General features: G+C 31.6%; 2 protein-coding genes across 10 annotated transcripts in view; one reads left to right on the forward strand and one right to left on the reverse strand.

The window, feature by feature from the left end:
- LOC148615538 (uncharacterized) overlaps positions 1-4,633 on the forward strand; it is a 62,825-nt gene extending 58,192 nt beyond the window's left edge. For all 6 annotated transcript variants that reach the window (XM_088581865.1, XM_088581867.1, XM_088581868.1 and 3 more), the window contains one exon: positions 1-4,633. In XM_088581865.1, the coding sequence (XP_088437991.1) occupies positions 1-261 (261 nt within the window). In that variant the 3' untranslated portion in view covers positions 262-4,633.
- LOC148615539 (uncharacterized) lies at positions 4,016-25,148 on the reverse strand. Of its 4 annotated transcripts, XM_088581872.1 has the most exons (10): positions 25,049-25,148; positions 22,486-22,570; positions 19,852-19,877; positions 15,834-17,209; positions 15,378-15,581; positions 13,077-13,216; positions 11,661-11,740; positions 9,805-9,897; positions 8,035-8,126; positions 4,016-7,436 (listed from the first exon to the last, which is right to left on the reverse strand). In XM_088581872.1, exons 4-10 carry the CDS (start codon positions 17,190-17,192, stop codon positions 7,215-7,217), a joined length of 2,190 nt encoding a protein of 729 aa, XP_088437998.1. In that variant the 5' UTR covers positions 17,193-17,209; positions 19,852-19,877; positions 22,486-22,570; positions 25,049-25,148; the 3' UTR covers positions 4,016-7,214. The 4 variants fall into 4 exon arrangements, with proteins under 4 accessions (XP_088437998.1, XP_088437997.1, XP_088438000.1 ...); XM_088581871.1 differs by lacking the exon at positions 19,852-19,877; XM_088581874.1 differs by lacking the exon at positions 22,486-22,570 and having other exon boundaries at positions 25,049-25,128.
- Positions 25,149-25,889: the final 741 nt, after the last annotated feature.

Below are 25,889 nucleotides of genomic sequence, written 5' to 3' on the forward strand. Positions count from 1 at the left end.
ATAATACCAAGTGGAGGTTCCTTCATGTCTACATTCCTCATCATAATTATAGTTCTGATGTTTCTTGTGACTAGTCTAAAATTGTCTGCAACTAAAATGGTGCAGATCAGGTTCTGTAAAAACAAGACAATTCTGTTAGCTTTTGTTGGACTGTTAATTGTTTATTTTATGTGTTATACATCACTATGGATACAAGTCATGGACTTCAAAGGATCATTTGAGAAGAGAGTAAAGTCATATCCAGATACCAAGTATAGCTGATTACAACCATGTTTCTACATAACATCAAATCCTGGACTATGTTGTTCTATACTGCTTGTTCTGACCACAGCATTGAGAACTGTTGTATTATACTACTTGTTCTGATCACAGCATGGAGAATTTTTCCGGTTAAAAATATCAATTTAGTAACAAAATCATGATATTGTACAATTTAATGTTTGTGATTATGCCAAAAGCATACAGGTGTTATATTTATGTGGTTTTAATAGTACAGTGCTTTTAGATTACTAAGTGTCTATTGATGATGGTAATAATTACCTGTACAACAAATAATAAAGTTGTCAACAGTAAAGAAAGTAAACTGTTGAATGATTCTGTATATAGCTTTAGTGAAATGTTAAATTTAAACATTATTTTATGATCTTGTAAAGAGGATACATTTATTACTTCAAGTAACAAACCAATATTTTTCAAAACCAATAATAGCCACATTCACCCAAATCCAGTTTTAAATTAGATTTTATTTTTTAACTGGGTGGTAGAAGAATGTTGTTGTCATAGTAACAGGGTCATCCTGATTGTTATAACTGTTATTTTTCAACTTAAAACTAAAATTACCACATAAGAACTATTCAGTTATTTATTAGTATGAGTATGTCTTTCATGTATACATGGATGTAGGTTTTTACATTTTAATAAACAATAAGAAGACTATATACCCAATGTTACAACTTTTTTTAGGAAGAAACTAGGATTACATGAGTTTACCCCACCGCTAAGATATGCAGATTAGTCTGGGTGAATGTACTTTCATTTTCAGTAATTTAAAACTGCAGATTGTGCACTCAAATTTAAAAGATGAATACTGTTAATACACAAAATTTAAAAATGAGTTATGTGTTTTAAATTGGAAAGGTTTCCATTACCTGCATTTGGCTTTTGATATTAATAATGCCAAATTTCTTTGATTTTTCACTATACAATTAATAAGATATCAAGTTTGTTGAACAAACTGTTATATCTAGAGAAGTTAAGTTCAGTTTTCAGTGGAGAACTAATATCCTCATATTAAGAAAACAGTTTAATATGTAAATAAATGCATAATGTGTAAATAGATTAAAGTTTTGTAATAATTTGATTGTGGAATATACAATGTCATTTTTTGCATTATAGTTGAAATGCATAAAATAAATTTTGAAAATTCTGTGAATTTTCGGATAAATAGAAAATAAAATGTATATATGAGACTGTAAATATTTCATAAGAATAGTGCTTGAGCTTCCAATTTTATCTTTATCATTGTGGTTCGGTTTGGTTTTTATTTTTCTGGTTGTACTTGTGAGAGATATGTACATGTTATAGTATGTTAATCATTTGTGTTGCATGGCTGCAAGTTCTTTTTATAATTTTCAAAGTGTGTTCTCCATTTTATTTGCATTGTTAAATTGATTGTTGATGCTTAGGTTTCTATAAGTTTTGATACCTGTCTATGTAAAGTCAAGTAATAGATAAATTTATACCAATGTCATCTCAATTGTTTCTTGTAACAGAAACTTACCTGGAATAACAGTAGGGTTTCTTATTTTCATAAGCATTTGAGGAGTTATTCTCAGAATTTTATTGCTTGCCTGAATTTTTATGTATTTTTTACTAATTTATTATTGATATGTCTAGAGCTTGTGTATCTAATCAGACATGGGTCTTCTGGAAACATTCCTTTATTCACAACATAAATTTCAGGATTTCTTCCCTTTAAAGAACTCTTCAAAAAATAACTCAACAGGTTTGGTGAATGTGAATTTTTTCTGTGAAACTTTCTATTATCAAGTTTGGAGATTTTTTGAATAGTGCTTTATTTCTGAAATTGAAGTTATTTCATTGAAATCACTTTAAAGGACAGAATGTTTTCTTTGTGCTCTGACATTGTTTTATGTTTAGTTTATTGTGATGCAGTTTTCTCCTGACGGTACTATGATTTGTTGATAGGCCTAACCAAAGTTAATTTGCTTGTTTCTGACTGATTTGTTGAATTTTTAGAAAAATAGATTGTTTGAGTTTAAAGTAGGTGATATTTTATGGTTCTTCCTAACTTGTCAATATTTAGGACAAGACTCTGAATTTAGTTTGCTTTATCTCAAATTATGTAAGATAAAACTTTGCTTTTCACATGCACAGCCATTTTAGGGGAAGATAGTATATTGGAAATACATTTCATCAACATAAATGTGTAAATGTACAAATTTATGACATTTTAAATCTCTTGGGAAAGAGAATGTTTCCACTTTATTCCTTCCTTAAAAGTACTCTGAAAGAGTCTGTCACAGAAAATTTCAAATGATAGGGTGATATGTTGGAAGGAATTATCAAATTTGAATATGTAAGAATGCTAGGTTGAAAGTTATATTTAAATAAGATGCTCTAGCATTAATACTGTATCAGATTTGGTTTTGTTGTTTTTTGTTGTTTTTTTTTGTTTTTTTTTTTTTTTTGGGGGGGGGGGTCCTGGACTATATATTTTATAGCATGTTTAGCAGTAGTACTTTATACAGAAATCTGAAAAAATCAAATCAAAATATAGTATTATGTGATCAGAACAAGAATTTGAAATTGTATCTTTCCATTTTTTTTTCTGTTATAACATATATAGATTAAATGTATAAAGGTTGTTCTGTTGGATAGGAGACAATCTTAGAAAACCTTAAGTCTATATTTGTACTACATGTATGAATATATAGGAATACAGCTGTTGACATAGTGCAATAATTTGATTGGGTTACATGTAGTGCTATCAATACAGTTCTATGTCCATCCCTTTAAGATATCAAATTGAATTTTATGTATAGTTTAATCAGTTATTTAGTTTTTGGCATAAGAATCCGCTAATGGAATATAAGGTATGGAACAATGTGATGTAACTTATTTCCCCAAAAATAGTCAGAAAGAGTATACAAAGAAACCGATCTCCTCCCAGATTGTTTGGTTAACACAGATACTTAGGTTATACAGGTTCTAACTAGAACTGACATAAGGGAACCTCAAAAGATGTCTGGTTAAGACAGGTTTCTGGTTTTCCAGATTATTCAGGTTTTCATCGCAATTTCAAGTTGAACTAATTAACATATAATGGCAGCTGTATAGATTTGGGTTACAGTCTCCTGATGTTATGATTTGTATTTTCTTGCTAATGGTGTACTTTTTTTATTGTGTATCAGCTTTATTTTTGAAATATTTTTCATACCTGCCGAAAGTGTACCGGTCACAACTTATATCTGGTTTTTGACAGTAGTTCCTCAAATGTTGAATTGGCAGCCATTTCCTATCAGCTTTGATTTAGCATCAGGAGTAGCCTGGTTAGTGTTTTATTATGAAACATTTATCAGCTGTATGTATGCTTCTTTTTAATTTATTGTTGATTCGAGTTATTGAATTATTTAAATAGAAATTACTTTCAGTGAAAGTTTAAATTATACAGTTAAACATTTAATGCATACTTGAATTAAAAGCCAGGAGTAGTTTTGTGAATTCTTTGATTTAGGTGAAGTTTTAAGATATATTTTTTTACGTATCCATCTTAATATAGATGATTTTCACATTCACTTCTGTTCCAGAAACGTTATTCAATTATATTGAGGTCAACGGGAGTCAACAGGCATAAGATCAGGTGACATTGCAATGAGAAGTTGACTGAAAGTGCTTTTTAAAGTCACTCCAAACTTAGGTAGCCCTGTTAATTAAGGAAGTGGCTGGTGCATATAGATTTACTTGTCTGTTATTCTGCAACTAATAATTTTCCTTCTATTTTTTTTTTTTTTTTGATGCTCGTTGAAATTTTGTATATTAAGGTTTTACAATTCAAGTTAACATTTCATTCAGCTCCACAGATTTTGGGAGAATTTCCAGACCTTTTTCATTTGAAAGTTTGGTAGATGAACACTCTTCCAAACTCTTTTGGTGATCACAGATTTAACTTTTGGTATGTGGTTTCATGTTGTATTAGGGTTCAAGTTAATTTTTTGCCATAAAATTGGCCCAAGTCTTCAAAATGTTATGAAATTGTTACCTGGACTTTTGAGTAATTCTATAATGAAACAAATGCTATATTTAATTATAGTACAAAATTAGAGATCCATCAAGAATCACCCTTATTGATTTGTGTTTAACATGTCTAAAATTAGAACTTAGTTACAGATGAACTGTATTAAAAAAATATAAACTAGTCAAACAATGGCTATAAAGGATAGGTTTATCTTTTGATTGGCTCATTATTGATCACATTTAAATTAACCAACCTGTAAAACTAATGTCAGTTTTTTGTTGTATGTCTTCATGTTTCTATTTATTTCTCTTTATTCAAGTGTTCTATAATGTCTTCTGTGTTTATTTCTGACCAATAAAATGTATATAATTGTTATGCTGTAATATATTATTCATGACTTTTCAAAACTTAGTAAATGTACATGACCAATAAGATTCCAGTATGGTATATCTGTTCACACTTCTCTGCTATCTGTCACCATTTTTGTGTACTTATTGTGCTAAATATCAGTATAGAGTTATTGCACTTGATAGGCTAATACAGAGCTTTGTTGAGTGCAACATAATACAACCACAGCAGCCTGAACTCGGTTCACTTTGGGCAAGTGTGAACACAATATTAGTTTTTGATGCACTTAAACATAGGGACTTATATTTTACTATGGACACAATGACTGGTCAATGCAAAACAAGTTACAGGTTTTGTTCGATACTTTACTTTTCAGCACTCAAGCAACTACCACTTCCTGTTTCCTAAAACAAACAGGTGTATCATGAGTAATAAATGGCTCATAATATCATAAAGCCCGTAATATGAAGAATTTGTAGTTTGGTACACAGCTTCAGCATGACTGGTTTTTTCTATGTGTATGACATTATATATGCTGACACTGACTTCATCATAACATTTCAAAATTGTTTACCAATTCTGGACATAATGATTATTTTACAAATATCTCCCCAGATTTATATCATGTAATAACACAACAAGGTCATATCATTCAGAAATGTCTACTGATACTTGGTATTGGTGTCTCCTATAAAGATTGGAAATAAATAAAATCATATATACAAGTTTTCTTCATGTGGAAGCAATATGACTCCATAACTTTGGAATGTTTTATTCATAGTAACATTCATAAGTGATGTGCTTTGTTATGTCAATGAACTACTAGTTATAGACCCAGTCAATAAACTACTCAATTGTAGACCCAATTCAATCAATAATCTACTTAGTTATAGACCCAACTCCTTCAATAAACTGCTTAGTTATAGACCCAACTTTGGTCAATAAACTACTCAGTTAAAGACCCAACTCGGTCAATAAACTACTCAGTTATAGACCCAACTCAAAAATCTACTTAGTTATAGACTCAATTCGATCAATAAACTACTCAGTTATAGACCCAACTCAGTCAATTAACTGTTCAGTTACAGACCCAACTCAATCAATAAACTGCTCAGTTACAGACCCAACTCAATCAATAATCTACTTAGTTATAGACCCAACTTGGTCAATAAACCAGGGGCTGCTCTGGCTTCCAAAATTCTGTCGCCAGAAAAATTGTCAGCTGTCAATTTATGACAGTATTAAGTCCACTGATGAGTTATCTTTGTCAATTCATCAATTCACTTTTGATGCATGTATAAAGCAGGTTTTTAGCTCTTGTCTTAGTCAGGATCTAAAACCATTATTCACTTTTCATATGCAAAATAATGAAGTACTACTCCAGAAACTGGTGTTTTATTTCTATCAAGGACTTAATATTACTATGCTCATATAGTCCCTGATTTTAAACATGTCGACCTTTATCGTTTGTGGTCTAATTAAATTTAACTAAAATTATAATGATTTTTTATCTGTAAATTTTCAACAAGTTTGATTCTTTTTTCAAATGATAAAATTTCTAGCAAACTACCATGGACCATTTATTATTTCCCTTTTTAATTATCACTGGTACTCCTGCTCGATATCTGAATCATTATTACATAATGTCCTCAGTATTTCCTTAATTAGATTTACTAATTTTCCTGCCAAAGAGCCACATGACAAAAGTGTAAACAAATGTCATCCACTTTCTTTCATCAATTATTGCATTACGAAGTGTTTTAGACACTTCCTGATGGGATGGTCATTGTTAATTGGAATTTAATTTATTCTGTTATAAGGTAAATCTGTTTCTGAATATATCATATGGTTTAATAGGGCTGTGAAGCCTGTGTATAGCCACATGGCCATGATTGTGTTTACCTTTGACCAGATAATGAGAGTTTTGATTGGCTCAATATCATATTTACATCTGATTGGCACCTCCCATCAGGATATTGTGAGTCATGGTCCCCTGGTCTAACTACCTTTAATTGGCTTCAGTCGCAAATTGGTAATGGTCAATTAACTTTGACCAAGTGTCAACACAATTGTTTGATTGGACATGGAGAGAATATCCGTTGCTGACTAACATTTTGTCAATTTTAATATACAAAACCTAGGCGCCAATAAAATTGCCAACAGGTTATTTCTGTTGCCAGATCAAATAAAAAATCGCAAATTGTGACATTGGCGAAGCCCATCACGATAAACTACTCATTTATAGACAATAGTCAATAAACTGCTCAGTTATGGGCCCAACTCAATGAATAATCTACTTAGCTGTAGACCCAACTTGATCAATAAACTACTCATTTATAGACCCAACTCAATCAATAAACTGCTCAGTTATAGACCAAACTCAATCAATAATCTACTTAGTTATAGACCCAACTTGATCAATAAACCACTCAGTTACAGGCCCAACTCTGTCTATAAACTACTCAGTTATAGACCAAACTCAGTCAATAAACTACTCACTTATAGACCTAACTCAGATCATCTGTAAGTTAGGGTTTTAACTAAACACTAAAATACATAAATTGTTCAAGAATTAGTTTCATGTTAATCATGAGTGCAAGTAAGTAATTCAACAATTAATATCAAAATTGCTGTCTTCTTCAAGCTTCCGATCCATAGCTCTGTTTCCAATAATAGTGGATGGATAGTTTTCTCCAGTTTCAAATGCCAGTTTTCGTCTTTTTGTAAGAGTCATTTCCTCGTACTGATGCTGGCTGGATAAATGTTTAGTAAGATTTCCTCTTAGTTTACATCTGTAGTTACAGAACTGACAGCTGAATGGTTTAATGTCCTACAAAAATAGTTATTAGTACAATAAATAGTTTATCAAATGTTACTCAAGCTGGAAATACTTGATGATATGCAATGTACACATCACCTGAAAATTTAACTAGAAAATCTGAGAGCAAAATTTACTACACGATATCCCCACCCATAAAAGAAATCCCAAAATCACTCAGATGGAAAAACAAAATAGAAGGTGCACAATGGAATCATATAAAAAAAGATTTAGTGAAAGTTTCATCAAATTCCATATGGTTAAAGAGGAGTTGAGGATTAGAACTGTGGACAGTCAGATGAACAGAGGTACATAATGATATACCTCCCTCTTAGGGGATTGATGTTCACACAGTCCATATATCATTACCTCCCACTTTGGGGATTGATGTTCACACAGTCCATGTATAATTACCTCCCACTTAGGGGATAAAGATGTTCACACAGTCCATGTATAATTACCTCCCACTTTGGGGACTGATGTTCACACAGTCCATGTATAATTTGCTACGTGGTACTACAATTTTTGTATTCATTATAAAGAAAAGATCTACGTGGTTTCTACAAGGCAAAGAAGTCTTAATATAAAAACAGTATATTGTCAAACAAACCTTGTGCCTGCTAAGTATATGGTTTTCCATTTTACGTTTCTCAGAAGTGGCATAACTACATCCCTCATATGTACATTTGATATGTTTCTCTCCTAGCAATAAAAACATTCTATCGTAAATCTAGATATCAAATACACACAACACCTCTTGAACTCTGAACCTGTAAGCATCAAATACACACAACACCTCTTGAACTCTGAACCTGTAAGCATCAAATACATGCAAAACCTCTTGGACTCTGAACCTGTAAGCATCAAATACACACAATACCTCTTGGACTCTGAACCTGTAAGCATCAAATATTAATTATCTTACACTTACATACATTGTAGTATATCCAGATAGTGAAGTTTCATGTAAATCCATCAGACAGTTGAGGAAGAATTAATATTACAAGATGGATAGACAGAGGGGTTACAACATACCATAAAGAACTGGTTTTTCTTTTGTGGAACAAAATTTTTGTATCCAAAATGTGTATATTATTTTTTCACTGAATCTTATTTTTTCTGTCTTTAGCGGTACTAGGGAAGTGTATCATTTATATAAAGCATCTTTAAGTAATTTTTACATGTCATTTAATAACAGCAAAATAATAGGACTATTAGAAATTTCCATTTATACAGTACCTTTATACAGTACATTTATACAGTACCTTTAAACTTGGTTTATTTACCAACATATATACCACAAGTCTAGAAAGAAATCTAATTGTTGAGTTTATAAACAGGCCATGACACCATCGTAACAAACTAAGTTTGTAATGAATTCTTGCTAACATTCTTACAATACAGTATGTTTTAAAATGAGGAAATCTGCATTTTTTAAGTAGCTAAAAAGGAACTCTAAGAGACTTGGCATTACCAATAAAGAAATTGATATTTCAAGCTGAGACCAGAACAAAGCAGAGGTTGACCTAAACAAAATACCAGTAATTTTTGTTGAGGTGGCCAACAACACACAATCTGAGTATTATACAAACACACTTGTAGAAAACTTAAAATGAAGTAACTACAGACATAACTAAATCTCATTTCATGACTTCCAACATATCCAGCACCTCTACAGTACTATATAAATAATTACATTTGCTGTGCTTATAAATAAAAGACACTAATCTCATCGGATAATTGGCTTTACACACAATGTTTCTAAGTTGAAACCCATCTACCAGGTATTTACATGTATATAGACCATGCCCACCTTTAACTGGACTATTTTCATAGATCACTGAGCATTGCTTATGTTCAATGTATATTAAGATAAAAATAAAAATAAAATCAGAGAAACATATGAAATGTAATTAAAAGAATTGTTTATTGATTTTTATGTACAGTAAACATATTAACTTTCACAGTGTACTAATTTTTTTGCTATTTTCACAGTGGATAGATAAGCAAGAAAATTAGTACCCACGAAATTGATTTTTAACACAATAAAACACTAATCATATTTTGAAACAGTGAAAGATGATACCTGCAAATAGGTTCATTTGACAGAGTATGTGAAAATTGATATTTTTACAGTACTCTTTTTATTTATATCAAGTACATGCAATGATCACTTCAATGTTTTATTTCATTTTCCACTTCCTTATCACAGACACCCTTTCAATACTGCACTTGAATACTGTACATAAAATATTTCCCCTTGTACCTATCTAAAAATAAGCCATCCTAGATGGTGAATCATGTAGATGCAAAATAAAAACATCTTGGCAATTTACTCCGGTGCTGTAGAAGTAGATTTCAAGTAAGTAATTAAACTTACCATGTGCATATTTATAATGTGACTTGTAATTTTCAGTCATCACTAACTTGCCACAAACTTCACAGGGGGTTCTCGGCACAATTTCTGGATTCTCTGAAAAACAAATAAAACTTATCAACAATTGCTTATATTGGATGGAATAAAGAAGGAAACTACATAAATGTTCCTCATTACAGCAGAAATATGGAGTTGATTTAAAAAATATAACGTCCCAAAGTGGCACAACCCAGCCATACTGTATGCCTTCATTGAACAATGAGATATACCCTACAGCCACAGTCTACTCTTGACTGGTTCCTGAAATAATTAATTCTGCCTCAGTATAAAAGGCAATAAACTGTACCCTGAACAATTAAAAACAAAATTCAAAATTGCACAGATTTAACAAAAGCTAGAGGTACCTGACTTGGGATTTGGCAGGGTTGAACTCATTATAAGGTGGCAATGACAATCCTTACGTAGAAGTTACCTCTACTTCAAATGCACTAAAACATTACAGTTCTCTCACTTTCTCATTCGCGATCAAATACCCACCCCTTTATGTAGTACCAAAAACACATTGAACATAGATATGTATGTATTGTAAGTGTATAACCTGTGTGTATGTTAATCAAAAGTAGTCAAAATAATACTGTACTTCATATTCCTTGTATGAATATTGTTTACATGAATGTTGTGCCTCCACATTGTCAATTAGTACAAAAGGTAAAAAATGTGGATTTTCAGTACCATTGGGTTTTGCATACAAAGTTATCCTTAAATCAAATTTACAATACTATTAATTTGGAAATTTTGACATGTTTTTCAATAAATAAAAACTCACATTCTGTATGATTACCAAATCTCCCTCAATTTCCAGGAGGCCACAAGGTTTATTACACAACAATGTCAAAGACCTCTTCATAAGGGGACTTATTCTATGATTTTTATAATTTAAAATAATTTTATAGTCCATTACTTAAACACTACTGTCATCCAATTAAAACAATTTAAATATAAACATTCTGTTTCTTTTTTAAGTGTATTTAAAACTGTCAGCATGTGTTTATTAATATTAAAGCTTTATGATAGAAGAAGCTGACCAAAACATCTGACATTGTTTTCTTTTATTTCATGACAAAGTTTAATAACCAGTACACCATTTTTTACCTGTGATTAGATCCCTGTTGAATGTGAAAGTAATAATTGACTGTAGATGTGTATTGCATCCAACTAACAGTTGATTGACATGACTTTTGGAGTTTGTAAGGAAATCTCTGTATAAACTTTGATTTTGCAAAGTAAAAATTAATCCCAAATATGGACCATTCCTGATTTCATTTTTTTTCCAAATGGCGAATTGCAACAATAAAACCATACATTTTTCCCCAGTGACTTGAATCACAAAAATTCTGAATGTAGTTTCATATATGTACATGTATTATATATCCTTTATGCACATCTAAATATGATAGCAAACTTCCTACAAAGTTTCATAAAAAATTTCTTCATTGCAATAGGAGAACATAATGTCTAAAAATCCGTAAAATTAGATCATCTACCTTTGTAAGCATTATGACCTAGTCTTCTAAAATCCTTAGAGGAGTTTCAGGGGAATTTACAATGTATGACCCTAGAGTTGTATTGAAAATGATTATTATCCTTCATGTAAATCTACATCATCTTATCTTTCTACAAAATTTTGTCAAATCCCTTGATTGATTTAGCAAGAATTAACCTTACAAGATAAGGAAACAGATACAGTGATTGCAATATAACCCCAAATTTGTTTGCCAGCGGTACAAATGTATAATTACCAATTTTTTGTTTTAGAAAAAAGATATTACTGGTATGTACATGGGCTAATAATCACAAACCTTGTCGCTGATGATGCCTTTCATGTTTTCTCATACGATATCCATACAATGTTCTATAATCACACTTAGAACAACACAATCTGTTGTAAGAAAAAATTGCTAAAATTAACATTAAACTAATTTAGTAAATACATGTAAAACTGCTCTAAAAGCTTTGAATGGAAGGTTGCACGTAATTCTAAGGTGAACCTTAACCCAACAGAATAAAATCTATATTAACATTTCTTGTTTCCATTATTAACTCACTGAAATGAAGACGAAAACCAAAGGAGCTAAGCCATTTTTCTCATGATTCTGAACATGTGTAAGACCAATCAAAGTGCTGATGGCACTGGTGGTTTTTGATTCTTGTGAAATGTAGCATGAACAAAATTTCAAAGATCATATGACGTTAAATAAAATTGAGATCATACATTACATTTTAAATACTATTAAGGACTGTCTTTTAATACAGAAAGTCAATCTATACTACTGAACCAACTTCACACACATTTACAAATTTTATTCCATTTCACCTTTTTCCCCCATCTTTAAATCTATCCAAAAGTTAAAGTTACATTCAGAAGTTATATTAACAGAGTATTTATCCTACATAACAATTATACTTAAATAAAATCAATACCAGCTTAAGAAAATAATTTCCTAAACACAAGATTTTCAAAAACTTGATACTTTTATTAATTTGAATTTTCCCACAATTTTACTTGGTTAAATTAAATCACAGCTCTTCACTTCCTGTTTATAAAAGGTAAAATATGAATGATAGGATTGAGACTTTGACTTAAAAGTGTGTTACAATGAAAATAATTAACAAATTTTATGCTTCCAGACACAACACTGCAAGAAAAAAATTCTCTAAAAGCAAATTTATTAGTAAATATCTTTCAAGGCCAAAAAGGAGTCCCTCAAATCTTGAGTTAATATGAAGACTAGATCTTAATTTTATTTGCAGAAATAATAGAATATTACTGAGCTGATTAATTGCAAGAAACATTTTTACTGAATATAAAAGTGGTATTGAATGATATGAAAGGAATTACATTTGGACTATATTTTTGTGTAGTGTTCAGAAATAGTAGGGAAGTTCCAGTGATGGACCGGTGACATAAGGTATTTTGATTCTAAAGGATCGAAAACCCAATTAAAAAACTTATTATTTGAAAATATTTTCATTTGAATCTATAGAAAAAACTCAAAGGGAACATTAAAGTAAAGCAAACGAAAAAAAAATTGCCATTCACTGAAGTTGCTGGTCTGTTGTTCTACTTGTAAGTATTCATTGTAAAGGAAATATTTGTACTTGATGTAGTATTCAGAGGAAACAAATGTATTTTAAGCCTGACTCCAGTTTATTTCTTTGGTTAACATTTACAACTGTCAGAAGATTAACATATGAATGCTGTATACAGTACTTACAAGCGATTTTCACAACCCTCAGGAATCTGTTTATGATGCTGTAAGATGTGTTCTTCCAGAAATGGTTCACTTTTAAATCTTTCTGTACATAAATGACACATCATGTTTTTCTCTTGCTTAGTATGTATTTTCATATGGGTCTAAAAAATCAAGAAAAATAGTATGTATTTTCATATGGGTCTAAAAAATCAAGAAAAATAAATTTAAGAAGCATGTCATATTAGTAAAAAAAAGCAATTAATATCAAATGGCTTTCTCATGGCTTATCAACTCAAAAATCATTCCCATAAGGATTTTATAATGATTGAAGCTTAAGAACTATATACAGAAATGTGTATATATATTTGGGCTAAATAATAGACATATCCATATTAAACCATTATTAAAACTAAATGGCTCTTAGTCAGGGATAAAATAAAAAATAAATCCTTTGTTTAAACAAGAGGCTCCCATGAGCCTGAACTGACCACCTGCTTAAATGTTTCGACTTTCAAGGGCAGTAACTCTAACAAGGAGTTGTCTAACAATTTTGACTCAAAAAGACTTTTTGTACTTTTGTAATATCATAAGGATCATTTCAGCAATTGAAAGTTTCTGTCTATCTATCATAGATACTGGGTGAAAACTGTAAAAACACAATATTTCCAATCAAAATAACTTAACAAAGAGTCATCTGACAATTTTGACCCAATGCAGACTTTTGTAGGTCTTACAATAAGGATCATTTAGACAATGGATAGAATTAAACAAAATGGTTTTTGAGATATATGCAAAAAACTTCTGTCTGACCCCTATGTTTTATTTTTAGAAACAACCACCATGTTTTTTTGACAGATAAAATATCCCCACATTAGTTCTAAGCAGAACACCTTAAGGAATAGTCATACCAAGTTTGGTTCTGATTGATCAAGAAGTGACAGAGGAAAAGATTTTTGAAAGAAAGAACATTAAAAATAGGAAAAAATGTCCAAAAATGGCAATAACTCCCAACATGGCTTTACAGATTAAAATGAAAATTTGACATGAGATAGAGCTTATCATGCTGAACACTTTCACCCTATCAGAATTTGGCTACAGATAAGGCTTATGGAGATATATGTGAAAAACTTCAGTCTGCCCCTATGTTATATTTTTTAGTAATGGCGACCATGTTTTTCGACAGATCAAAATCCCAAAATCAATTCTATGCAAAACACCCTAAGAAACATTCATACCATGTTTGGTTCTGATTGGACAAGAAGTGACACAGAAGATTTTTAAAAGAAATAACATTAAAAATAGCTAAAAAATAACATAAAAAAGGGCAATAACTCCAACAGGGCTGAACAGATTAAAATGAGAATCTGACCACAGATAGATCACATCATGCTAAACACTTTACCCTTGTCAAAATTTGGCTTAACCTAAGATTCTGAAGATTAATGCGAAAAACTGCTTTCTGACCCCAATGTTCTACTTCAGTAACAGCAGCCAGGTTTTTCAACAGATCAAAAATCCCCATATCAGTTCTATGCAAGATACCCAATGAAACATTCAAACCAAGTTTGGTTCCAATTGGTCCAGTAGTGTCAGAGGAGAAGAGTTTTGAAAAATTGTTAATGTCGATAGACGCCAAGTGATTGCAATAGCTCACCTGGCCTTGGCCAGGTAAGCTAAAAGGGCAATTAACTCCCAACATTGCTTAACAGATTAAAACAAAAATTTAACTACAGATAGATTTAATCATGCTGAACAAGTGATGGCAATAGCTCACATGGCCTTCGGCAAGGTGAGCTAAAAAAATGAGCAATAAAGAGATACTCATTCACAACTTTACAAATAGGCTATATATCTTAAAGTAAAAATTTTTAATCTCATCAATATTCATATAAGAGATCATCATGCCATTGAAAATTACTTGGATTTTTATGGGGGGAGCAAACAAAGAAGAAATATAACATAGCAATTTATGGGAGCATTTTAATACTCACTTTAATTCATTAACTCTTATTTATACTGTGTAAATATGTTTTGAATCCTTTCACTGTGGTTTTCAAGACAAATTTCGCTTGGTTGGCCAAATCCAAATACTTCTTTTTTAATTAACAAAAGTATAAAGTATAAGCAAGTAATTTTTGACGTAATTACAAAAATTAAGAAATTGTATAAAAATGTACCCGAGCTCATTTTTTCATATGGTAATCATAATTCTTAGGCAGATTATACATTTTAAAAATATAGTCACCTACTACTGAGAAGTCAGTACATATATAAACAAATAACTGTTGGTACTGGTTATACTTACAATCAACAAATATTTACCTGTAGACGTAATTTTGACACAACCATTTTGCCACAAACGTCACATTTGATAGTTGCTTCTTTTTCATGAGAGAGTAAGTGTTCCTTGAAAGTTCTCCCATTTTGAAACTTTTTATTGCAGTAATGACAGACGACTTTTTTTTCTTCATGGGTTTTCAGATGAAGATTCCATAGGTACTTTCTTAATGTGATGTAGTGGCAACCCTGAAATATAAGTTATCACATCACAAACTTCATCTCAGATAGTTCTGTCATTTATAGAATACATATAAATAGCTATTTTATATTATATATCATAAATGTACTCTACTTGTAATGGTAAAACCATACCATTGGCAAATTACAATGTGATATTGTCCCTTTTTACCCGTTGTGTGCTTTTAACTCAATTGATAAGAATCATAGAGTATGTTATAGCTATCTAGATGTTGTAATGCTGTGTGTTTTTTAACTTACTTGGTAAGTACACCTCAATATGTTGTAATTTTCCAGATGTTCTGTTATGCCATGTGCTTTTAACTTATGCTCCATCATATTGATCCATGTTGTCTTTTTACTTCCACAAACTTCACAATGTTTCAGCTCTCTTTTAAAAATCTTAGGATGGTTCAATTTCTTATGTTGACATATAGTTTCCAAGTCTAAAAACTCTTCTCTACACACAAAACATCTTAATGTGGTTATTTTTCCCTCCACCTTGGAGGTCAAATTGTCTTTTTTAATATATTCCCCATTTTTCCGAAATAACACATCAACTACATTTCTCGTATTTACAGGAATTTTATCTACAGCCGACAAGAATTTCTTCTTTTCTAACATGTTTGCCATTACATGTATACCTTTACGATTGAGGTGAGTGACATGTTGAATGTACTTTTGTGTATCAGTTTCCTCCTCATACGTATTATTATCAGGACAATTGTCATTCCTGATGTGGTCAACAAATGTTTCCCTGGACGTAAATTCTTGCAAACATTTAGAACACCTGAATACATGATTTTCTTCCAGAGTCGTTTCATGTGTTTCTAAAGCAATCTGACTTTCATCTTCTACCGCATTATATGTGCTACTGTTTGAATCATCTAATTTATCACTTTCTTCTTCATTCTTTACTGTTGTCATGTCTTTATTTAGTTTGTTAAAGCATATATCATTATTTGTGAAAGCTGTGGTATTTAATTGACTAGAAGAACAGTCAGATTCATTATCTATCAGTAAATCAGATTTACTATCAATTATGTCTGATAGATTGTCTTGTTGGGAATCATTGGTAGTTAAATACATGGAAACTTGACAATTGTTAGCATCATTTGAATTATCCTCCATATCATAACTAGATTTCTCAGATCTATTGCTCTTCATTTCTACAGAAGATACGTTGACTTTGTTTTCAGATTCAAAAGGATCCACATTTAAAACGTTTAAATACTTCACTTCATTTTCTACCTTTCCATACAGATTACTATATTTGTCACTAAGAGAACTTGCCAAAGTTAATAATTTTAGAGTTTTACAAAGTTGCAAAATTTCATTAAAATCGGACTCGTCAAAGATTAATTCACCAGTATACAAATATTTCAACACAGTATTAACTCCTTTGACAGTGTCAAGTGGACAGCTGTAATGTCTATATGATGGTAACTCAGTCTCTTCAAAACTGCTGAAATAAGGACAAGTAGCTGCCAGTACAAGTCGATGGGCAGGAACACTTCCATCACCAACAAAGATCAATACATCACATAAAATATTTTCTTGTTGGTAATGATAAAGTTTTCTCATAACTTCACTCTCAACTTGATGCTTGATTTCTATCATTATGGTGAACTAGAAATCTACAACAAAAAGTTGTGGATTTTATAGAAGATCATATATATGTACAAATACTACATGCTTAAGGATTGTACATTGTATGTCAGTGGCCCTTTTCACCAAAAATTGTACGAGTAATAGCAGTCATAAGTTATGACGTCACAATACTTGAACTATTATGACATCATAACTATCTAATTTTACATTTATGATATTTTGTGAAAAGGACCAAAGAATTGTAATTTTTATTTTAATCAGACTTTTTTTTTCCAGTTTTTTTCCTACTTTAACATCTATTCATAATTTTGTTGTGTTTATTATTTTTTACCTAAAGGATATGACTTTAAATACCATTGGTATGTCTAAAGAACAAAAAACATAACCATTATGTTCTAAAATACCACTGGTATGTCTAAAGAACAAAAAAACATAACCATTATGTTCTAAAATACCACTGGTATGTCTAAAGAAAAAAAAAACATAACCAGTATGTTCTAAAATACCACTGGTATGTCTAAAGACAAGAACGATAACCAACTGATCTTGTGTTTCAAATTTATAATGTGTTTTAAAACATGATGTTGTGTTTCAAATGTATAGCATTGGGTTTCAAATGTATAACATTGGGTTTCAGATGTACAAAATTGATTAGATACATAGAACTAACAGAAGATTAAAATTCAAATTATCTCTGAAAGTAAAACAAAATATTGTATAACTAAGGAAAATTATAAACCATAAAAAACAAAACATAAATTAATCCCAACAAACCCTGTTTACCTTCACAGAGAAGTCTATCAAACTGTTGTTATTCCACTTTATAATGTAAATCATGGTCAGTAATATAGTCCAGGGATACAGTTGGCTTTCCCTTGACCCCATAAAACTTCCTTGGGTCATTCACTGGACAATAGACAAGGAGATTTAAACTTTCTACCAAACTTAGATTGAAATATTTTTAAAATGATAAAAAATTAAAATCTACTTGAAATTGTAAACCATAGAAAAAAAACAACAACAATTATTCATTTCACAAAACTTTGTCTTTTTCACAGAGGACAATGTGGAGGGTACCTGTATTATTGTTGATATTCCTCTATGTGTGTTAGAACAAGTCCTGTAGAGTTAACTACACAGAATAAAGTTGATCTTCCCTTGCTTAAATGACAATCACCTGATGAACTTCCTCAGGTAGTAACTTATATTCAAATAACTTTGAAATTTTAAATCTCCTTGATATTTGTCTAGTTATATAACTACATCAGACAAGGGAAAACAAACTTGCTGTAAAATAGCCAGAGGTATCCACCTGATCTATCTATATCATTATTACAATGGATGTCAGCTGGGATTTAAAACAAAATCTTCACAATAGCAGTAAATCAGCAAAAGGGAGAATTAGAAAAATCTATGGTCTATTCTACAACTGCATAACAAACAAATAGAAAATGATTAGTTACCATGTCAAAAATGATTACTCACAAATAATCCTGTTAAATCAGAATAACTCACTATACAGAAAGAAATTGTGAACTTTTATCATAACTCAAGTTTATATATAACATCTATTGATTAGACAGTATAGAACTGGACCTCTGTGGCCAATGTCAAAGTCACATTTATTGATTTACTCATCTCTCTTATCCATCTCTTGAATATATACTTGATTTAAATATTCTGTAACAGAAGTATTGCTCACAGAACCAGTTGCATCTAATGGAAAATATCTCGGGTCAATACATGAAGGGTAAAATAGTTTAACAAAAAAATGTAGAATCATGGCAGGGAGTTATGTAGCTTAAGGAAGCTTTCATACTATTAGATCTGGTATAAGTGGTATGAAGTCCATCAGTGGTATCAGGGCACTTGCCAATTACTCCTATAACAACTTGTTTATATTTTGTAAGCCTGAGAAGTGTGATGGTCAAAAATTAAGTACATGTATGTTGGATACAATATATGTAAAGATCATGCATGGAAGTGCCTTGGTCTACACTATAATAAGTTGGGTAATTATGAGTGTGTACATGGAAGTGCTTTGGTAACCTATTCAAATTACCATAAAAGGGTACAAACATACATTTATGCAACCGTAGGTACCAGTATACTTGTGACATGCTCATTTGAGTCAGATAAATACTTTGTAGTAAACATTAATAGGATTGTGGAATACTGTCACAAGTGAAACTAACCAGCAGTTTAGCAAACCAAAGGATTAGTCAAACTAAGAAGTAACAGTAACCAGTAATAAACCAAAGGATTAGTGAAACTAAGAAGTAACATTAACCAGTAGTTGTAACAAACCAAAGGATTAGTAAAACTAAGACATAACACTTACCAGTAACAAACCAAAGCATTAGTGAAACTAAGAAGTAACAGTAACCAGTAGTTGGAACAAACCAAATGATAAGTGAAACTACAATGTAAGAAGTAAACCAAAGGATTAGTGAAACTAAGAAGTAACACTAACCAGTAGTTGTAACAAACCAAAGCATTAGTGAAACAAAGAAGTAACAGTAACCAGTAACAAACCAAAGGATTAGTGGATTAGTAAAACTAAGAAGAAAATTAATATGAACACTTCTTGTGACAGGAGAAGTTGAAAGTGTAGTGATAAATAGTGAATGAATAATTCACCACCTATTCTTATAATTTAAAATCTTACAATATGAGATCAATATTTCCGTTCATCTATAAGTGTAAGAAAGTCAATGTTAAAAATAATGACCACTATGATTGATTTGCTTGAAAACTGTATGACATTGAACACATAACATTGGCATCAATAAATACAGAAATCAGGGAAATAAAAGGTAATCTTGATTAAAGATCCTAAGAGTAATTTTAGTATTGCTAAAGGATAATGTTAATGTTACGTTCATAATTATTTTTAAATCAAAGTGCCATTAGCACTGGAGGTTTTTGATTCTAGTTAAAACTGAAGCATGAACAAACTTTCAAAGATGTAAAATAAAACTGTTATCATACTTGTGTGCTTCCCATATTATTTAGAACTCTTTTTTCCCAATATGTAGAAACTGAATGTCAGTCATTACTACTGATTTCTGAAGTATAAACTGTAATCAATACTTAAACAGTATCCAACTTCATTTTTTGTTCCATTTCACCTTTTTCCCAAATTTTTAAACCTGTCCAAAAGTTGATTTGCATTAACTTTCAAAAACTATTTTAACTGCATTTATCCTACACTGCAATTATACATTCTATCTTTAAAAAAAAGCTGTGATAAGTTAATGTGAAATAATTCATTTTTGTAAAAATTGGGAGGTAGGTACATTGTGACTGTTTGTTTTGGTAGAAAGAAAAATGTTGTATGAACATGATGCTAAGATATTGTAGTATGAATAACTGAAGGTTTTATTTCAATATTCACAATACCTTTTTTTAGTTATCCACATTTAAAGTCAAATTGTCATTGTCAATTACTGTAAGTAAGTACGAGATCTCGTACACCGTTGCATGTTAATATGAGATTTCAGTTAATTGCATATCTCTTTAATTACAGGTCTATGTTTATAGACTAGATCTTAATTTTATTTTGCAATAAGAAATATTATCAAGCTAAAGAATTAACCGAAACATATTTACTGAAGGATCAAAAATCCAAAAATAAATGCAATTAGTTTTTGTACAACTGAAAACAATCTGCTTACACAGGGTTTATAATTCCCACTTTGTTATAAATTATATTACAATCCCTTATCAGCAAAAGGTATGTGTATTTCATAGCTTAGCCCATAACATCGTTACAGTGTTTTATACGGAGCCGTAATGAATACATGTTTGTTTTGCGTATTTTAAAAAAGGTATATTTTGTCTTAAAAATCACCATAACTAAACAGCAAAGGGGTCACCACACTTCAGGGAATTACAAAGCCATAGAGTGGTCAGCACATTTCCCAACTGCTACTGGCAGTGAAAAATCACTTCTAACCACTGCAGTTCAGCATGACACACTTCAGCCCATTAACCATTGTACTTCTGCGTAACTTTGAAACACCCATGTCCCATCGCAAATCATATTCATATTTGCATGAATTGCGGGCCGAGTGGCTAACCCAAGGTCATTAGCTGGATATGTCTTTAATACACCAATTATTTGTGTTTGTGATGCAGATGCCCATTGAGGGGTCTTGATTGGCTTAATAAACTTGTACTGCTTGATATGTTACATGTATGTAATTCCAAAATAAGAATGGTTTATGAAACAAACAGCATAAAACTGAAATTACCATGACATGTAAACATGACAATAAAACAAAAAGCTGGAAAACAAAAAACAAGACAAAAAAATGCCAAAAGCAGGCTCAAACTAAAAATATGTCTTTTTATGATATATGTACATTTGTATGCCTGTCCCAATCTAGCATCAAACTAGACAACTGCCATAATTTATAAACAAAATATGGGTCAAAGACAGAAATGGCTGGGTTGCCTTAAAGTACTATTTGTAACATAAACTTTCCTATAATTTATTGTGGAAAAATTTTCCTACATTTGTATTTGTTCGAAAATGCTGAAAAAATACACCAAGTGGGTAAACAGAGGGTAGAAGTGCGACAGACTTGAAATCGCATCTCACTATATGGAACCCCATACTGAAGTTGTGTATCAAATATCTACAGGTTGTAGTTTAAAAGTCACCGAGAAATATATAACAAAAATATTTTCCTGCCTCCCCAGCTGACCAATATTCACAAAGTGGTTTTGCACAAGTGCAACACAGCCAAAAATACACCAAGTCAGTACACAGGAAGTAGATGTGTAATGGACCTGAAATTGTATTCCATGATACTGGACTCCATACTGAAATTGTATTCCATGATACTGGACTCCATACTGAAGTTGTATTCCATGATACTGGACTCCATACTGAAGTTGTATACCATGATACTGGACTCCATACTGAAGTTGTATTCCATGATACTGGACTCCATACTGAAGTTGTATTCCATGATACTGGACTGAAGTTGTATACCATGATACTGGACTTCATACTGAAGTTGTATACCAAATATCTTGTGTCTATGATTAATAGTTGTTTAGAAAAATGTTACCAAACATTGTGCATTTAACCAGAAATGTTGACAAATACACCATGGTGTACAATATGGTACATGTAATAAATAAATGCACAAAGTTTAAAAAAATCCATTGTTCTGCTATTGAGTTATCATCTGAGATAGACACACAACTTTTCAGCATGGTAGGGTATAAGAAAAAGTTTGATAACTCAGAAATGAAAAATCAACTATTTACAAAAAAAACATATACAAACCTGGATTCATAATATTAATCTGCTGTTCAATGTTCAGAAATTCTGATTAATCAAGATGCAGCATCAGTTGTAAAAAAGCATCCCCCTTTTTAAAGAAAAGTATTTAGACATTGAGTTCATTACAATATATTGCAGTTTAAATTTTGAAGAAATTTGACAAGATACATATAGGTTTCATAATGAGCGAAAGTTTAATATCACAAAATATCAACTCAAGTTATTTTATTTTAACATCATAACAAACAAGCCTCAGTAAGTTAGTTGTGATGTTAATATTTTGCAATATTCTAATTTCACAAGTTATTAAACCTTTTTCTCTATGATTGCTCTGGAATATTTGGCAGCTTGACATTTGGTATCTGCCATGGCAGAAATTTTTGCTGTCATTCATCTATGACATCATCAGTTGTTACAAGAGAAAAAGATAAGAAAAGTTACAACATCCCCTCCTAAGAGTAATCAAAGGGACTAAGATTCTAGTGGAAATCAAAATAATGTAATCCAGGGATAAAGACCAGACATGGAAAACAGAAAACTGTAAATGAGCAACCCGCACTCCACTAAAAACTGGGAGCATGGACCAGGTGTACCAGTAGGATAAGCATACTTTGCTTTTCTAGAAACACTGCCGAGTTGTTCATAAAAAGTCAAATTCATAGTAGAGGAAAGAGGAAAGGAAAACTATGCACGTTGAACAAATCAGTTTTCGTGGTACACGTGACCGTAACAATCCATGAGTTCATGATGACAACCATAAAACTTCAGTAGTGATGACTTCAATCTTGTAGCAACATAACCCTGTTCCAGAAGCCTAATTGTAAGAAGTCTAGTGCAATATACAAAAAGTCTGTGTAGTTACGGCAACCTCTGGCATAATGTATGAGTTGTGATGTGAAAACTCCATACATAGGTACTGAAGGGATGTTGCCACAGATGAAAGTTGACAATTCTGAATGAAAAGTCATCACATTTGTCGTAGTTTGGTCAATAGTTTTCTTTACCATCGATCTCTAAGTGTAAATCAAGATATGACGCTGACTTCACAGTGTCTGTAGTATCCTTTATCTCAAGTATTTTGGGGTAGATATGATGTATCAAATCCCCAAAACTAGGATTGTTTAATGATAATACGTCATCTATATAGCGGAAACTGAGATCAAAAGATCTAGCTAAACGATGTTCTTTCATTCAGATCAGATCAGCTATAAAATCAGACACATAAGAGTTGATGAATAGGTCAACAAGTAGAGGAGCACAATTTGTTCCCACTGGGATGCCAACCATTTGTTGAAAAACGAATCCACCACACTGTGCAATAACTGTTGATAAAAAATTCCAGCATTTTGAAAACATCTTATTCTGTATATTTGGAAGATGATTTGGAATTATTTTTTACAAAGTATGAGGAATCTCTACCAAGAACTATATATTTGTATCTAGGTGTACCATCTTTTTTTTGTAGGAACAATTATGTATAATTCTTTTGAGTCAGGATTTTAACTGAGTATGGGGAATAGAAGTACAATGTTGAAAAATCATAGGTTTTAATGCTATTATATTCTGATAATAATCTTGAATTGAGGGTCTCCAAAAGATCTTTTGTATTTTTCAAGATCCACATTGAATTAATACCACTACGGGAGTAACAAGTGTTGTGGTAAGACTGGAGACCCTCTCTGACAGCTGTGAGACCTGACAGGGTAGTCAAGGAAGCTAAAAACCACTCAGTCAGCAATACGGTTCAGTTTTGTTGGTTAAGATTGAAGGAACAAGACTAAAGAGAAATTATAAACCAAAGCAGAGGTTTATAAGGAAAGATTTTCATTTTGATATCATAGTGATCAAACATGTCTAAAATGTTCCATACATAACTCTGAAAATAAAAATCCAATTTTCTCCAAAAATTTCATTTTGTATACAGACCATAAGACAAATAATAAAAAAAAAACCTGCTCAAAGTGCATCTTGTGGGGTAAGGATCTTCTTCTTTTCTAGAAACATCCTCCAAGTTACTCATAAAATGTCACATCCAGGGTAGTTGATGAGGAAATGAAAACTATGAAAGGTGACCAAATGGTTCTTAAATGGTGCAGATGGATACACCATAACAATGCACATGAAACCATCAGCTATTAACAAACTTGTATTAATAGGCCTGAGCATAACTGTCTGACCTGTACAACTAATAAAGTTGTGGTTGAGCATCATTTCTTAATCAAATGCTCCCTCTATATTAATTTGAGGGGTGAACTCTTTTCGGTATGTTTCGAGCACTTGTCAGAACTTTGATAACTTATGAATATTTAAAAAAATTGTCTGGCTATTAACACAAGAAAACTTGTCTATTATGGAGAAAGTCAGTGAATTTATAAGCAGGCCAGCTCTTTTGACCTAAGTCTAAGAAGAACAGGCACTGATAGTGATACTGTTATTAGATGTATTTCAATATTTGATATCAATATGACAATGAGCAATATACTGCCTTTCTTAATGTAAAAGTGGTCTTTTATATTAAATCACTACTGTATAGTGTATACTGACAAATAAATGTGATGAAACTTACTACTGAAATGGATCCTTGGTGCACATTGATATTTTATCTTGATGAGTCTGTGAGCAATGCACTAACAACAAACAAATAGTCGCTTAAATCATTGTTAATTGTGATTTGTCTAATGCCACCAAAAAAAATGACCTAGTGCTTTGAACAACAATGGACAGATTATTTTAAAAAGTACAATCTTATTGAAAACGGCCAAAAAGAGTCTTTTTTTTCTCAAATCGTATAAAATTCTCAAATTTGTTTGTTTATTTATCAATACAATACAATATAAATAGTCATTTTTTTTCCAAAATTTGGAACAATCATTTTTTTCCAAAAAAAATCCATGCCCCCTGCCCCCATCTTTTATCAAACAATAACTTATACAGGTTTCTCATTTACTTGATTGATTGGTAGGTCATTCTGGGTCATCTCTTATATGTGTTACACAGGTATACAATGCCCTTATACAGTAAAACTCTTGATCGCGGAAGGCTGTCAAAGCCAAGGAGTGGTGTTGGGAATGGGCTCTCAATATCATTTTAAATGCCCCTTTCGGCGTGCGTCTCAAACAGCCTCTGACAACTAAAGTCCAACTCCAACCTTCACGAGGGGTTTACCAACTGGTGGACCTGGACCGGCTGTTTCGACTGATTGGAGAAGGGGCGAAGGGGGGTCACTGGCGCCTTAAAACCAGATAGCCTCGGGTATATGGGGCTCGTAAACCTTGGAGGGTAGCCCATCTAGGAGAAGGAAAACTCTTCCTGAACTTGGAATCTGTAACTTCCTCCCTGTACTACCAGGATCAGAACTTCTGTTCAGAAGCTAAGGGTGAGGTAACACCGACAGAAAACCTAGGGTG

This window comes from Perna viridis, chromosome 5 (assembly GCF_037379345.1).
Source record: "Perna viridis isolate PV_CMFRI_1.1 ecotype Kerala chromosome 5, ASM3737934v1, whole genome shotgun sequence".
Lineage (NCBI taxonomy): Eukaryota > Metazoa > Mollusca > Bivalvia > Mytilida > Mytilidae > Perna > Perna viridis.